The 13,361-nt window shown below is 37.9% G+C and overlaps 1 protein-coding gene across 7 annotated transcripts in view; it reads left to right on the top strand.

Annotated features, from left to right (window-relative positions):
* Positions 1–13,361, top strand: part of RPS6KC1 (ribosomal protein S6 kinase C1) — a 171,823-nt gene that overhangs the window by 136,390 nt on the left and 22,072 nt on the right. For 5 of the 7 annotated variants that reach the window (XM_045983238.1, XM_045983236.1, XM_045983234.1 and 2 more), the window contains 2 exons: positions 4,123–5,715; positions 5,987–6,076. In XM_045983238.1, coding sequence (XP_045839194.1) covers positions 4,123–5,715; positions 5,987–6,076 — 1,683 coding nt within the window. The remainder of the gene's footprint in view (positions 1–4,122; positions 5,716–5,986; positions 6,077–13,361) is intronic. The other 2 variants (XM_045983237.1, XM_045983240.1) reach the window with 2 other exon arrangements.

Genomic DNA, 13,361 nt, shown 5'->3' with positions numbered 1-13,361 from the left:
ATGTCATGAAGATAGTGCCAACCATCACATTTAAAAATTCTAGGTAATGAATAGAGATTAGAGAAGAATAGAAATTAAGGGAGATGACATATTTGACTAAACAAATTGGTTAGCTTGCTATCATTCAGTAAAGGCAAGTTGCTATGAAGACGGCATTACACAGGCTTATAGGAGTAGATTCTGGTATAGCCTATCTATAAAGGAGTTTCACATGTATCAGAAGCATTAAACATATTCATGTTTTTTAGTCTAGTCTTTTCATTTCTGGAATACTGTCCTGACGAAATTATCGAGGATGTTAAGTACTTCATGTAAAAGTACATATTATTTTAGTTATAAAATAGTAAAAGATTGGAAACAGTATAAATGTCCAACAGTAGATGAACATGTAAATACCTCATAGTGTCTGTCACATAGTTAGGCTATATAGCCACTGAAGTTCATGGTCTCATGAAAATTAGAAAATGTTTATGATGTGATGTTAGTCACAAATAAAAAGTCTGGATATAAATGTACAAATAGTTAATAGTGTTTTTTAAAAAAAGATTTATCCATTTATTAGAGAGGGAGGGAGAGCGCTTGAGTGTACTCTCATGAATGGGGATAGGACAGAGGGGAGAGAGACGCCCAAGAGGATTTCCTGCAGAGCATGGAGCCCAGTGTGCGGCTAGATCCCATGACCCATGAGATCATGACCTGAGCCAAAATTAAGAGTCGAATATTTAACTAACTGAACTACCCAGGCACCTGTAATTAATAGTTTTGTGTTATTATTGTATTTGTATTATATTATTATAAATAGATTTGTATTATTTTGAATTTTTCTCTTCTGTTCTTTTTTGTATTTAATTTTTTTGAGACCATATATTTGTTTTAAAGCAGGAAGGAAGCATGACCCAAAATAATGATACTAATATTTATAGACCCTTATTCTTTTTTTTTTTTTAAGATTTTATTTATTTATTTGACAGAGAGAGAGATCACAAGCAGGCAGAGAGGCAGGCAGAGAGAGAGGAGGAAGCAGTCTCCCCGCTGAGCAGAGAGCCCGATGTGGGGCTCGATCCCAGGACCCTGAGATCATGACCTGAGCCGAAGGCAGAGGCTTTAACCCACTGAGCCACCCAGGCACCCCAATATAGACTCTTATTCTTAAAAGATTTTCAAACTACTTGGAAAGATGTCATCTTTTTGTAACCCAATTTAATAACTATTTATTTAATACCTATTATTTTACATGCTAGGCAGAATCCTCTCCTTGTAGTTTTGAAGCCTCTGTAGTCTGGTAGAGGAGATGGTAAAAGTATAGAAGTATGAAAGTAATATTACCATGAAACAGAACATTTTAAATGTTGTAAGAGGGAGTGAGTGATATAAAAGATTCAGAGAATCTGAATCCACTGAGGGCATGTCAAAAAATTGGTAAAAGAAAACAAATTCCTGAGGAACCATCAAGAATGGGTAGGATTTCACAAGTAGATATTGGAGAAACTAATAAGAAAAAAAAATTCTTAAAGTGGTAGGTATAGTTTGAGCAAAAGCCCAGCATGGGTTATATTTGGAGGAATCCAGTTCAGATGAATTATTTGGTGAGTTGAAGAGGGGGACCGGATCATAGCTTGACACATTGTATTACCGAGGGGTTCAGTGCCTCTGTGGAGCTGGTACATACATTATTTAGTAGGTGGAGGGAATTTGGGTTCTTGAATGGAGAAATAATATAAGTCTGTGCTAAAATGGAAGATTAGTGGGCAGCAATTAGTATGATAGAATGATACAGAAAGGAGTTAAAGCAGGGATCTGGTTGTAGCCATAAAGTTATTCCAAGAAGCAGACTGACCAGAGGAAATCAGTAGAAGAGGAAGACTGCATAAAATATTATGGACATGTCCTGTAGGACTCAGAAACTTACCCAAAAGAACAAGGGAGGAAAAATAATCTAAGATTGGCTTGAAGGTCAGAAAGAGGACGTGATGGGGGAGAAGGAGGAGAAAGAATTTAAGGACACTGAATTTTAGATTTCAGCAGTTCATCCAGGTGAACTTGGCCTAAGAATGAGTGCTACTTCTCTTCGAACTTTACTGGGTACTGTTTCTTGCTGTTATTGGAACTGTGCAACTGCAAAGACTGTCTACTTTGTGTTGGCGCATCTCATTCTGATGAGTTATCATCGGAGTTAAAGCAGCACTGACCGCATGCCCGTCATGTCCTGCACACTGTTCAGGCAGTAGATACAGAAAGATGAAAAAGATGGTCCTGTCCTCACAGTCGTCCCCATCTAGGAGAATGGAAAACAACACACATTGTTTCAGTTGGACTGCTTACAAGAATCCCAGCTCCGGGTTCAGGCTTTATTGTTAGTGTGCCACAACAGACGTATTTGTGATAAGAGGAATGTGGCTATTGTCAAATGATGAAGAAAATGATGGAATCAATGCATAGCTGCTTTTGTGAGTTTCAAAGCTATATGTGAACCTTAAATTTTATTTGAATGTGGGGAAATACGAAACACTAAGTATAATCTAGTGAGGACAGAAAGTTAGCTAAGAAAAAGGAGAGGGAAAAGTTAAACACCATAATGTCCAGTACTCCTAATTATTGTCAAAATGGGAGAAGATTATTAACTGGGTCACAGGGAGAGGAGATGTCTCAGTATCTTAGGATTAATATTATGACAGTTATCCTTTATTATACATTTACTTTATAGTAGGCACAGTACTGGGGCTATTTACTGAGTTCCTCTAAATGAAATGAAATGCCAAGTACAAAAGGATTTTTTTGGATGCTTCCACTAACCTTTTTATACATATAATTGACTGTCAGAGATTATTTCTCTTAAGATTGTTACCCTTGGTATAGGATGCTTAATAAGGACATTAAAAATGTGCTGGGAAAAAAAAGTTGCCTTCTCCGTGTTAATAGAGGGATTTATTTTTAACACATTATTTCCCATTTTGGAAGCTTGGTTAACATCGTCACAAAGTATGCATCTGCATACGTTTTTAAGATTTCTATAGATCAAATTTAATGATTTTCATATAATGAAGCTTTGATACTTATAGTTATTTGTTCAGAGATTTTAATGAGCAAAACAGGTGGAGTTTTTAATGGTTAACATAACACAAAAAGAAAAATAAGGGGAAATAACTAATAAGTATTCCTGGTAAAGCATCGGCTTCCTTTATGTTTATTTGATTTCTGTGATTTCTTTGAAATCGATTTTTTTAAAAGATTTTATTTATTTATTTGACAGAGAGATCACAAGTAGGCAGAGCGGCAGGCAGAGAGTGGGGGGAAGCAGGCTCCCTGCTGAGCAGAGAGCCTGATGCGGGGCTCGATCCCAGGACCCTGGGATCATGACCTGAGCCGAAGGCAGAGGCTTTAACCCACTGAGCCACCCAGGCGCCCCTGATATTGATTTTGACGATTTTACTTTTCCATAGGTTTGTCGTATATCTCAGAATACAGAACCAGAATTACAATAGTTGGCCACATTAATGGCTGCCCAATCAATTTTCCTCAGTTGCTTTACTTGGTCTTATACCATATATGATTTGTATGGGGGGGAATGGGAAAAATGTTATTAATATGTCATTTACAATGGCATAATTATATACCTGATGCTATATCTCCCCTCTAATCTTGGACTGGGCATAATATAGAATATTATGGAATAATATTGTTGATTTTTACTCCCTATAGTCTATACAATTTTAAGACGAGTTATTTATGTATTCCACTTGGCCAAGGGGCCATGCTTCAAAAAATTATTACATAAACAGCTCAGAACATAATCAGATGTTTCAACAGCTAAATCATATTTAAAGCAGTGTTCTACTGTGGGATTTCATATTAGTATTTGCTAAACTAATTTCAAAGGGAAAAATAGGTTGTCATTTAAAAGATAATTGGTATCAGGAGATATGTTTAAAACTATACTCAACAGTCAGCAATAACAAGAAAGCATTTCATTAAAATGCTTGTTTTACAGCATACTTGATATAATGGGTATCATTGTCTTGCGTTTGGTTGATTATTAGAATGCTCTTTGTTTTTCTGAGGGCTTCAATAGGTAACCATTACTTTGGGGATCTTAAAAATTTTTTTGGTTATACTTGTTCACAGGTGGCAAACTCTGGTCATATATCAGTAAGTTTCTAAACAGAAGCCCTGAAGAAAGCTTTGACATCGGGGAAGTGAAAAAATCTACACTTACCAAGGTTCACCTTCAACAGCCAACTTCTAGTCCTCAGGACAGCAGCAGCTTTGACTCCAGAGGAAGTGACGGTGGAACCATGCTCAAAGTTCTGCCATTGAAGACTAGTCTTACTCCAAGCTCTCAAGATGATAGTAACCAAGATGAAGAAGGCCAAGATAGCTCTCCGAAATGGCCAGATTCTGGCTCTAGTTCAGAAGAAGAATGTACTACGAGTTATTTGACATTATGCAATGAATATGGGCAAGAAAAGATTGAACCAGGGTCATTGAATGAGGAGCCTTTCATGAAGATTGGAGGGAATGGTGTTGATACCAAAGTTACTGAAAGCTTCCCAGCACACCTTGCTGCTGGCAGTGAAAGCCCCAGCACCCAGCAGATAGCTCATGAGCTGAAGTTCTTTCCTGGAGATGATGACGTAGAAGCAGTTAGTTCTCCAAGAACGTCAGATTCCCTTAGTAGATCTAAAAACAGCCCCATGGAATTCTTTAGGATAGACAGTAAGGATAGCACTAGTGAACTGCTAGGCCTCGATTTTGGAGAAAAACTGTATAGTCTAAAGTCAGAGCCTCTGAAACCATTTTTCACTCTTCCGGATGGAGACAGCACTTCCAGGAGTTTCAGTGGTAGTGAAAGCAAGGTAGAGTTTCTAGCGCAGGACACCATTAGCAGGGGCTCAGATGACTCTGTCCCAGTCATTTCTTTTAAAGATGCGGCTTTCGATGATATCACTGGCACTGATGAGGGAAGGCCTGATCTTCTTGTAAATCTACCTGGTGAACTGGAGCCGACCAGAGATGGTGCCGCAGTGGGAACGAATAAGTGTCTGCAGACCGACATAGGCATAATTGAAAGTAAACTGTTGGAAGCGCCCGATGTTTTATGCCTTCGACTTAGTACTGAAAAACGCCAAGCAAGAGAAGAAGGCACAGAGGAATTGAGTGATCCCTCTGGACCCACATCCCAGAGTTTAGCCGAGAAACACAGTGCCCAGGGAGATCTTGGGATGTTATTTGTAGCAGCTGCTGATCATAGTAGTTCAGGAGACGTGTCTTTGTTACATAGCTCCGATTCTAAGTTCCAGGGACTTGGAGTGGTGGAGTCGGCAGTAACTGCAGACAACACAGAAGAAAGCTTATTCCATATTCCTAACCCACTCTCAGGTGCTAATGAATATAATGTAAACACAGACACTGTAAAAACTGAAGAAGTATTGCTGTTTACAGATCAAACGGAGGATTTGGCTAAAGAGGAACTGACTTTATTTCAGAGGGACCCAGAGACTAAGGGAGAGAGTGGATTAGCCCTAGAAGGAGACAAGGAAATACATCAGATTTTTGAGGACCTTGATAAAAAATTAGCACTAAACTCCAGGTTTTACATCCCCGAGGGCTGCATTCAAAGATGGGCAGCTGAAATGGTGGTAGCCCTTGATGCTTTACATAGAGAGGGAATTGTGTGCCGCGATTTGAACCCAAACAACATCTTATTGAATGATAGAGGTCAGGAACTTTTGCAAATGCATTTCTTTTTATTCGCTGTTGCTTCCAATTAACTGAGTAGGCGTTTTATCTTGTAATTAGTATCTTCATTTCCTGTCTAGAGCTTCATTATCAGTGCGGCAAATTCACCCCCAGTAATAGCTTCTAGTACTTAATGATGCCATTATTCTTAATGATACTGTTTTTAGCTACAAAAGGAGTAATTACAGTTCACTTCTGCAGAAAATGGAAGAGAAAAATGTTTTGATTTCTCCTGTCGTTTTGTTTTTAGGACACATTCAGCTAACGTATTTTAGCAGGTGGAGTGAGGTTGAAGATTCCTGTGACAGCGATGCCATAGAGAGAATGTACTGTGCCCCAGGTTAGAGCAATCTCCTAAAATGTTTCACTTGAAAAAGTAGTTCAGCAGCTCTCTTTTCTTTGCAGAAGTTGTGTTTTTCACTCACAGTTCACATATGTGTTGGATTTGAGTATCTCTTTAATCGTCCAAAAAAGAAAATTTGGAAATTAAAGTATTGTATATTCCAATAGAGGGATGTGTGTGTGTGTGTGTGTGTGTGTGTGTGTGTGTGTGTGTGTGTATTTGTTGTTGTTAAACAGGTTTGTGCTTTAGAACTGACAGTGAAGTCTGTCTTAGAAATGTTGTAACTTCTTAGTGTTTTGAAGGACCTTTAAATACCCCAAGCCTCTTTAACTGCATGGTTTTATTAAGTTAGGAAAGGTAGCTGACAAAGGGGGTAAAATTCCTAAGGGTAAAATGGATAATAAAAAAAGTGGAACTAAAAAAAATGCAACATTGTGACTTCAGTGATAAGCCAAGCTGGGGTTGTAGAGCAGATTTTAGAGTTCTTTTCTGTATCTGAGACATTTTAGGAAGCATGTTCTTCTTGGTTTAGAATAGCCAGTTTAGCCAAATATTTGACACAGCAGGTTTCTTTTGCTCTTACTGTATTGTCTTTGTTTCTTAAAAATTAGAGATTTATTTCTGGGGTGTGTTAGATCCTTTGCTGATAATGACAGGTCATTTAAGCCTCCGAATTGGATTTGTGTTAGTGTCTCTGTCAGTGCAGATGGGGCTATATCTGAACCCAAAGTTTGTTCACCTTTTGCCTAGCTTTCAGCCTCTTTGGATGGTCAAAGTTGCTTCACTTGTCACCCCAATAGCTTTCAAAGGAGGTTCAAACTGATTATGGTGACATGATCTGCTTAGTTGTTGATTAATACAGTATTTAATGCTTCCTAGCTAACCAGCGTATTATTGATGCTAACATTGCTTCCCTGCATAATGGGAAATGATTATAATTAGGATTGAAAGAGCTATATTGTTTTTAGTTACAACCTTCATTGTTAAGAATTATTTCTGTATTGGGGAATAGCAAGGTTTTTCAATCTGCAAAGCAAATATCCTAAAACTATTTCCTGAAAACAATGATTTGGATTTTTTTCTTACTGTTACACATTTTCCTTTCTACTTCCTTCCCTCAAGTTAGGGGTGTTTGATTTTATTTTTTTCCTAGGGGCAATAGAGCATGCCTATATTTTTGTTTCTCTCAAGTAGATAATGTTATGCTGTTTCTTTTGAAGCCTTATTAGTATGATTTAGTTAATGGGATAACAAAAATAATTTCATAGTGCAATCACTTTATGATGGCTATCTGGTTCTTCTTTTTTTTTTTTAAATACTTCACCCCCTTTTCTAATTTAATAAATAACATTTTAGGTACCAGTGTACATAAGTGCATATGTTAATTGTAATGAATTTGGAGGTTTTAGAATCAAAATTAAATCTGGGAATTCTTTGACATGAAACCTGTTAAATCCAGAAGTGAAGTGCAGTATAAACGTCACATCAGAACCAAATGTTTGTGAGACATTGTTTAATATTTATAACTGACTCCTTATTTCCTATTTTTATTTTCACTCTCTTATTGAAAACTATAGGGTCATCCTTTGGCATTCCAGCAGATTGTTTCTTCAGCGTACAGTCCTATACTTTAACATTCATAGCACGTTGACATCCTGAGAATTTTAATATATGTGGAACAAAGCTATACTGCATTCATCAACTAATACATACTTTTAATTTTGTGTACCGAAATACCGAGTTTAATCCAGATCAGTTTCCAGATTTTCCTTCAAAGCCTTTCCCCGGAAATCACAATTCTAATAGTTTACCAGCAGGTGGCAGTCTACCATTAATGGATTTTTACTGTCATCTTCCAGGTTGCCCTTCACTAACATTTGAAAAAAGCTGTCATCTGAAGAAGGGCTTTGTTTTAATTATTTGCATGAAAGAATTGTACTTTCAAGCTTTGTGAGTTGCAGAAGTGTTCTAGCATTATGGCATGCACTGAACGATGTGGAAAGTCTCTTCTATCCTTTGGGCCCATTAATTTGTTTTATCAGTTGGGGGGAAACAAAACCAGCAGTGGCCTTCACTGAAAAGTAAAGCTAGTGTTGTAATGTAGATGATCATAAACCCACAGAGTTACAGAACACAGTTAAGTCCATGTTCTCCTGCCTCTTGCTTATAATGCAAAGGAACTGGGACAAAAAATTGTAAATTACTGTTTATTTCAAGAGTGAATAGCGGTGCCACTGATAAAAGCTGTAAGTAGGCTTTCCTCCTCTTCTCAAAGGGTGGGAGCAATGCTAATATGCTAATATTTCAGTGCTTAAAAGTCACAAATCCATTAATACATGGGGACAGAGAGTACTTAGTCATCTTCTGGTCTGCCCTCAGAAACACTGCAGGGTTGCAGTCATTCTCTCCCACATTCCCTCTGCCTTTCCGTTTTCCAACTCTAACCTTAGTATTGTTGTCCAAGTAACTCTAAAGCATGTTAAGCTGCTGATGTTTGGTTAGAAAGTAAAGTTGTCATAAGATTGTGATGAGAACGATCCAGTTCTGTTTAAACAGCATGCAACCTCTACCCCGACCCCTCCTCCCTCCTGGGATTCCTTATCACATATTTGTCCTAAAAACATGATCCACCTGCTCTGTACTTTATAATATCAGCAGTGTATCTTTTCATCTTGTGGATGATGTGCCTTTATATTTTGAGAAAAATTTCCAGTAACAGATTCGATTTACATGGACAGAAACTTGAGCACATGCCAAACTAGCAGGGGGGCCATTATTCTGCTCTATAAATAAGTTTAAAAAAGAAACAACACACACACAGAAACCTGTGAATCAACATGTTTTGGTCTAATTGAGGGGAAAAGCAAGACAGATAAATTTTGAAATGCAAATGATCACCTTCTGTTATTGAAGTATAGTTTCTGCCAACTTTGCGATCTCAGATTTTATAAAAAGTCATAGTCATTTTAACAGTGTGTACTACCAAGGATATCTGATGTTCACCAGTTTCTACAACAACATGAAGAACTTTCTTAAAAAATTGCCACTTTTTTTATGTTAAAGAAAACAAGTCCGTAACAAAAAGACAAAACCCGTGGTACTTTCTCTGTCTACGTCTGGGAAAAAGCGGGCAAATAAATGGCCGCAGCTGCAGGCCGATCGAGAGGGTCTTGAGAATACGAATTCACTGATCAAACCCAGCCCTGTTTTCAAAGTAGAAGCCATTCCTTTTAGGTTCACTTTGTATCCTTAGATTACCTAGGATGATTCTCTAGAAAGGTTTTATTTTAAATAAACATCATTCATGGTAAATGGGTTCCTTTCATACCAGAGAAACACAGGACAGAGTTCAGGAAGAGAAGGAGCAAAGAAATAGACCCCAAAGTGGAAATGGGTTGTATAGTGTGACAATTTAAACATAATGCTGTCTAGTTTCCACGTTAGGAAACTTTTAGATACTCGTGGACAGGTTGCCCTATTTTTGGTGGTGAGCAGTTACAGAATAAAAACTGGAGTAAATTGATTATTCTTCTCTAGAGGACTTCTTTGTAGTTACTCTGATTTTCTTTCTTTCTTTTTTGTTTTTAAGATTTTATTTATTTATTTGACAGACAGAGATCACAAGTAGGCAGCGAGGCAGGCAGAGAGAGAGGAGGCTGAGCAAAGAGCCCGACGCGGGTCTCAGTCCCAGGACCCTGGGATCATGACCCCAGCCGAAGGCAGTGGCTTTGACCCACTGAGCCACCCAGGCGCCCCTCTGATTTTCTCTATTTGTGTACCCACACGCACACGCGCGCGCGCGCGCACACACACACACACACACACACAGGATTTTATGTGCTTTATCATCATAACTATTAATTTATCATAACACAGAAGAAATTTTTGTTATAGCATTTTAAGTGTAAATGAAGAATAAAGTGTCAAGAAAGTATTTTTTTACCAGTATTTTTTCCCCTTAACAGTCTTGACCCTTCATTATAAAAAAGCAGCTAGAACCTGTAATAGCATATAAAATACAAGACTATATTTGAAAGTTTAATAAGCAATCTAAGGCAAGTGAGTCAAATTGTTTACATGTTCATTATTATGCTAATACAATCACTTCAGTTTCTTATTCTGGTCTTCACAGGTTGATACGGTATCCTATCCCTGTGTGTCCTTCACCTTTATTTTCCACTCCATTATGAGCCTTTATAAATGCTTGAAATTTACATTGATATTTCTCATTGAATACTTTCAGACTTTAGAATTTATAGGTGAATATGTGTGTAATTGAAGAAGTCCAAACTGCTTTTTACTGCAGTCCGATCTCCACGCTCCCAGATGTCAAATGACAGCTTTGCTTTCTCTCTTAGGCGATTTCACACTTGGAAACAGCTCACAGCTGACAGTGAAAAGTGAAACATAGAAAAATCATGCTGAAAACTATTGGCAAAATTCAGTTTTAGAGCATAACATTTATTTGCTACCACCCTTTGCCCTTCTAGCCTGACTTTATCAAATGGTCCATGAATATATTTTTTGAGGGTAGTTTCCTCTACCCTTTTTCATAAATGTATCTTACATGTTATTTGTTGCTTTTTTAAACATGGGGCTCCACGTGATCATTTTGTATTTGATATTTAGATCTAGGACTCACCCCATGGATGGTTTAAAATACCATGAGGATGTCATAAGTTTAAGATTTAGAATCATAAAGTGGAATTAAGAATTAACAACCTTCAGGGCACTTGGGTGGCTCAGTCATTAGGGTCTGCCTTTGGCTCAGGTCATGGTCCCAGGGTCCTGGGATTGAGCCCTGCAATGGGCTCCCAGCTCAGCAGGAGGCCTGCTTCTCCCTCTCCCACCCCGCCCCTGCATGTGTACCCTCTCTCACTGTCTCTTTCTCTCTCTCTGTGTCAAATAAATAAAATCTTAAAAAAAAAAAAAAAAGAATTACCAACCTTCAGTATTTTTTCCACAACCATTAACTCATAGGTTGGCCTTGAGCATGTTATTTAAGACTTTTTAAACCTTAAAAAAAAAAAAAAGACTTTCTAAACCTTAATTTGCCACTAGTAAAACAGATTTGTTGAGTATAAAAAAAGATCACAACAGATATCAAATCACCTAATACCCTTCCTACACAAAATGTATTCAGAATTCAGATTCATTTTATTAAGGCAAGAATCCTCCCCCACCCCCTGCCAAGGATAAATACTGATTTCTTGTCTGCTGTTTAGTAGGGTGAAAATCATTATTTCACTTGAGGACTTTCTAAGTGTATGTGTATGTATACACACACACACACACACACACACACACACACACACAGATTAACTTATTTGAGAAAGAGAAGGAGAGCACAAGTAGGCAGAGTGGCAGGCAGAAGGAGAGGGAGAAGCAGTCTCCTTGCTGAGCAGAGAGCCTGATGCCGGGGGCTGATCCCAGGACCCTGGGATCATGACCCAAGCCCAAGGCAGAGGCTTAACTAACTAAGCCACCCAGGTGCGCCTCTAAGTATATATTTTTAATCATTTATAGAGTATTTACATAATATATATGATGTGAAAATGAGGGATTTATGGATAGTATTTTTATTTGGAAGAGAAAAGCCAAGACACCTTTTGAGTAGGGTGAAATTTGATTGCCAAGATTCTCAAAAAACGAAATTGTTTAAGGAAGAAAGAATCATTTTGCATATGAGAATTTTGGGGTCTTAGGTAACTTCAACAAACATGAGGGAATGCAAAGTTGAGAGAGAAACCAAATGAATATAGATGTGTATATATATATATATATACTTAATTTTTTAAAAAGATTTATTTATTTATTTATTTGACAGAGAGAGGGAACACAAGCAGGGGGAGTGGGAGAGGGATAAGCGGGCTTCCCACCTAGCAGGGAGCCCGATAAAGGCCTCGATCCCAGGACCCTGGGATCATGACCTGAGCCGAAGGCAGCCACTTAACGACTGAGCCACCCAGGCGCCCTAGATGTACATTTTGTCTTTTTTTTTCCTTTTTTTTATTGTTTTTTTTTTAACTGCGCCCCCCCCCCCGTCAGCCCATACCTCCCCCCAACCCCTGCAGTTCTTAGATGTACATTTTGAAATAATAATGATATAACCAGGAAATATGGCTATATCTCTGGGGTAGGCTTTAATATTTCCCCCCAAAGGAGAAAGAAGAAAAAAGCAAGAGGGAGCTATAGAAATAATTTTTAAAGAGTACAGTATTTGTGGTTAATATTTAAACATTATCTTTCAAACAGTAACTCTTTTGTTTGATTTACTCTTAAGCAAAACTTCACCAGTAACTCTCCTGTACATAGTGGGATGATTTAATGTTTTTCTTGAACAATTAGCAAGTACTTTTAGTCCTTTGCCTTTAGTTCTTATTGTTATAAAGACCAAATCTCTATCTTCTTTGGGAGAACCAGTAACTTTTCAAGTTTGCCATAGAACAGTGAAAATTTTACAGTGATGAATATTCCCTAATGTACTTCACTCCAGTCTGTTGATGAAGCTTGTGCCACGAGTATAGAGTCATATTAAGACAAGCAAAAGAGCTTGCAGTCAACCCAAATCTTACCTTGTCCAGGCAAGCCCCTCCTGATAGAAAGATTAAAGAGTTGCTTTATACTGTTTCGAAAAGTGTAGAACCTTGGGATCCCTCCCTAGGTAGGATGTATCTTGGATCTCTCACAAATCCCCCAGTGATGGGCCAGTCAACTTCACCTCTGCGTTAAGCTCACTCAATGTTGAAATAGACCCTTTCTGAAATCATACTTCTCATCAGGACAAAATATGATTTGTCTCCACTGCCGGGAATGAGGCAGAGTAATAGCAAAGTGTCTCATCTTGTGATTTGGCACCTTAGTGGATAACATATTAGCTCTTTTCAGGAGAAGAAATTCTTCGGCCATTAGAACTAGAGAATTTTTAAAGTCAGTTAATAATGTTTTCATATGAAAGAGGTAAAATACAAGATCTCTGTATGTTTCATAAGACTACCTGTTATACCGGGGAGTGGGGGGTTACTTCAAGCTTTAGATTATTAAGAGGAAATTAGTTTTAACCTCTTATTTACTCCAAACGATTTTCTTTCTGATCTTGGACAGATTCTTTTTTAGAAGAGGAACACGCGACCAGATACTTGTAGTTTTAAGTAATAGCTGCACTGTAGTGCTTCTTGATTTTCAGGTCTAAGTTGATTTTTGGCAACTATTTGGTTACTTAGCCTCACTGCCATATTATCATAAAAAGGAAAATGAACTGTCTTTTACCTCTGATCTTTAA

Source organism: Meles meles, chromosome 17 (genome assembly GCF_922984935.1).
Source record: "Meles meles chromosome 17, mMelMel3.1 paternal haplotype, whole genome shotgun sequence".
In the NCBI taxonomy this organism is placed as follows: Eukaryota; Metazoa; Chordata; class Mammalia; order Carnivora; family Mustelidae; genus Meles; species Meles meles.
This window is presented reverse-complemented; position numbering and strand designations above follow the sequence as displayed.